The following is a 3,160-nucleotide window of genomic DNA, read 5'->3' as shown; positions in this document are numbered from 1 at the left end:
GGACGCGCACTCTGTTCTGGCCAAGTGCAAGGCACCTAATTTTAGTTTGCTTGGAGAACAGAACACCTCTTCTCTTTCATCATAAATAGCAGAGACTCACAAGAGCTGCAAGACAAGTCAAATGTGAATGGTTTGCCAAGACAAGTCAAATGTGAATGGTTTGCCATTTCCCCCCCTTAAAGTGCAAAGGATAGACAGAATAGAAAGCCTGCTTACCTGGAGGACCTGACTGGGGATAAGGTGGGACTGGAGCTCAGTTGGGGGGAAAGAATATCTGATAAAGAAAATGGTCACCCATTAATGAGCAGTGCCTGATGGATGACTTGGTTTCTTGCCCATGTGCTAACTGGACCTCTTTCTTTTTTGCAGCAGCACATATAGATGAGATGGTTGGGGAAAACCAGGGGTTCTCTGTGGAAAAAGACAAGAATGATGTTTCTGAAGGAAATGTTGAGGACACAGACCGATCCCCAAGGCAGGAGGGAAGCCATGCAGACAAGACAGCAGATAAGCCTGTTCTGTCCCAAGGAGGATGCTTTTGTGGAAGTCCAGTCCAAGAAGTAAGATCAACCGAAACAGGAACGAATGAATGTCTTCATGCTAACCAGAGAATCTTCTCCAGGGAAAACAAAAATGAAAATTTGGCATTTGAAAATACCTTCAGTAAGAATATCACTCTAATTTCTGAGGCTCAAATTCCCTTAGGAGAAAAGTTGTATGACGGCCTGAAGTGCGGAAAGACCTTCAATGAGAAACCAGCCATTTCATCCCATCAAACTCAGTCAGGTGAGGGCGTGTACAAATTGTTAGATTGCAAATCAAGCTTTTCTGGTGCAGCAGGCTTGAATGTCCTTTCAAAGTGTATAATAATGTAGTGAAACATTTGTGTGTGGATGGAACTTCTAGGGAAGATCAGACTTCCTTGTGTGGATTCTAACAGGATTTCCTTTTTATTCTAGCAGGGGATGAGCAGTGGAATGAGAGTGATGAGACAGTGCTAAATAAAGTCAAGAACGAAGATTTGGAAGGAATCGTCAGGAATCGAGATGGGCCTAATAAGCAGAAAGGAAGTCACATGGCTGACAACAGGGATAAACCTATTTCATATCAAGAACTGGATTTCAGTGAACTAATGCAAACAGCTGAGGAAGCATGTAAGTGCTTGGAATGTGGGATGACCTTCTCAGATCAAAGCCAATATGAGAACTATCTGCAAATGCACACTGGAAAGAAGACCCATCAATGCTTGGAGTTTGGAAAGAATTATGTCCACAGAACAGAGATACCTAGCCATCAAAGAACATATAAAGGTGAGAAACCTTATAGCTGCACAGACTGTGGCAGGAGCTTCTCAGGAAAATCAGATCTTTCTGAAAACCATTGTTGGATACGATCAGGAGAAAATCAATTAATACGCATAGAGAGTGGAAAGGCCTTCTCTGATATAAGAAAGGTTAATGTACATCTTCCAAAGCACAGTATAATCAGAGCATACAATTGTTTTTGGTGTGGAAAGTTCTTCAGCTGCAGATCAAAGCTCCTGTTGCACCAAAGAACTCACACAAAGGAGAGACCTTTTGAATGCTTAGAGTGTGGAAAGAGATTCAGTCGGAATACCGGTCTTCAACAGCATCGCAGAACTCACACAAATGAGAGACCTTTTGAATGCACAGAGTGTGGAAAGAGGTTCATTGACATTAGCAATCTTCAAAAGCATCAAAGAACACATACAAAGGAGAGACCTTTTGAATGCTTAGAGTGTGGAAAGAGATTCAGTCAAAATAGCACTCTTCGAACGCATCAAAGAACACATACAAAGGAGAGACCTTTTGAATGCTCAGAGTGTGGAAAGAGATTCAATCAGAGTAGCCATCTTCAAACACATCAAAGAACTCACACAAAGGAGAGACCTTTTGAATGCTTAGAGTGCGGAAAGAGATTCACTCATAATACCACTCTTCAAAATCATCAAAGAATTCACACAAATGAGAGACCTTTTGAATGCTCAGCGTGTGGAAAGAGATTCCGTTGCAGCAGCAGTTTTCAAATGCATCAAAGCACACACACAAAAGAGAGACCTTTTGAATGCTCAGAGTGTGGCAGGAGATTCAGTCAGAATGGCAATCTTCAACTACATCAAAGAACACACAGAAAGGAGAGACTTTTTGAATGCTCAGAGTGTGGAAAGAGATTCAGTCATAGTAACAACTTTCAAAATCATCAAAGAACTCACACAAATGAGAGACCTTTTGAATGCTCAGAGTGTGGAAAGAGATTCTGTCAGAGTGGCCATCTTCAACGGCATCAAAGAACGCACACAACTGAGAGACCTTTTGAATGCTCAGAGTGTGGAAAGGGATTCCGTCATAAGAGCAATCTTCAAGAGCATAAAAAAACTCACACAAAGGAGAGACCTTTTGAATGTTTAGAGTGTGGAAAGAGATTCAGTCAGAGTAGATATCTTCAACGGCATCACAGAACTCACACAAACGAGAGACCTTTTGAATGCTCAGAGTGTGGAAAGAGATTCAGTCAGAATAGTACTCTTCAAAGGCATCAAAGAACGCACACAAAGGAGAGACCTTTTGAATGGTTTTTCTTAAATCAGAATGAAAGCGAGGACCTGGCTTCCGGTTTCCACCAGCCTGACCAGCCAGACATTTGCTTAGGGTCCACTTTTAATTAGTTTTATCTCTGTTTCAAGCCCTATTATCTTTACTAAAGTTTATGGTCCAGTGAATCCGCTGCTTTCTCAGGGATCTTGCTTGAAGCCTGACTCACACTCTTGAGAATATTTATGTCTTCGGCAAACCCTGTGTGATGGTACCACGCCTATACTCCCCCTAAAGGACCTTCAAAGGACCCGTCGACCTAAACCAGGGGTAGGGAACCTGTGGCTCGAGAGCCGCATGCGGCTCTTCTGCCCTTGCACTGCGGCTCCACGAGCCAAGCCGCTGGCCCCATCCTTGCCCGCCCTGCAGGCAGCAGGGCGGATGCATCTATGTGCTTCTCAGAATGAGCGGAGTAAAAGGTAAAAAAACCCCAATATATACAGTGTTATCTTTATTTTAAATGTCAAAAATTATTTGCGGCTCCAAGTGTTTTCTTTTCCCGTGGAAAACGGGTCCAAATGGCCCTTTGAGTGTTAAAGGTTCCCTAC

At 42.9% G+C, this 3,160-nt stretch overlaps 1 protein-coding gene across 3 annotated transcripts; it reads left to right on the top strand.

Moving 5' to 3' along the window:
* The first annotated feature begins 256 nt into the window (after window positions 1-256).
* Window positions 257-2,866, top strand: LOC125428620 (gastrula zinc finger protein XlCGF57.1-like). Of its 3 annotated transcripts, XM_048489056.1 has the most exons (3): window positions 258-786; window positions 960-1,727; window positions 2,064-2,866. In XM_048489056.1, exons 1-3 carry the CDS (start codon window positions 315-317, stop codon window positions 2,684-2,686), a joined length of 1,863 nt encoding a protein of 620 aa, XP_048345013.1. In that variant the 5' UTR covers window positions 258-314; the 3' UTR covers window positions 2,687-2,866. The 3 variants fall into 3 exon arrangements, with proteins under 3 accessions (XP_048345012.1, XP_048345013.1, XP_048345011.1); XM_048489055.1 differs by having other exon boundaries at window positions 257-786; window positions 963-2,866; XM_048489054.1 differs by having other exon boundaries at window positions 960-2,866.
* The last annotated feature ends 294 nt before the right edge of the window (window positions 2,867-3,160 follow it).

The sequence above is a fragment of the Sphaerodactylus townsendi genome, linkage group LG03 (assembly GCF_021028975.2).
Source record: "Sphaerodactylus townsendi isolate TG3544 linkage group LG03, MPM_Stown_v2.3, whole genome shotgun sequence".
Taxonomy (NCBI): Eukaryota; Metazoa; Chordata; class Lepidosauria; order Squamata; family Sphaerodactylidae; genus Sphaerodactylus; species Sphaerodactylus townsendi.
The sequence above is the reverse complement of the archived record's forward strand: the minus strand, read 5'-3'. Positions and strand labels throughout refer to the sequence as shown.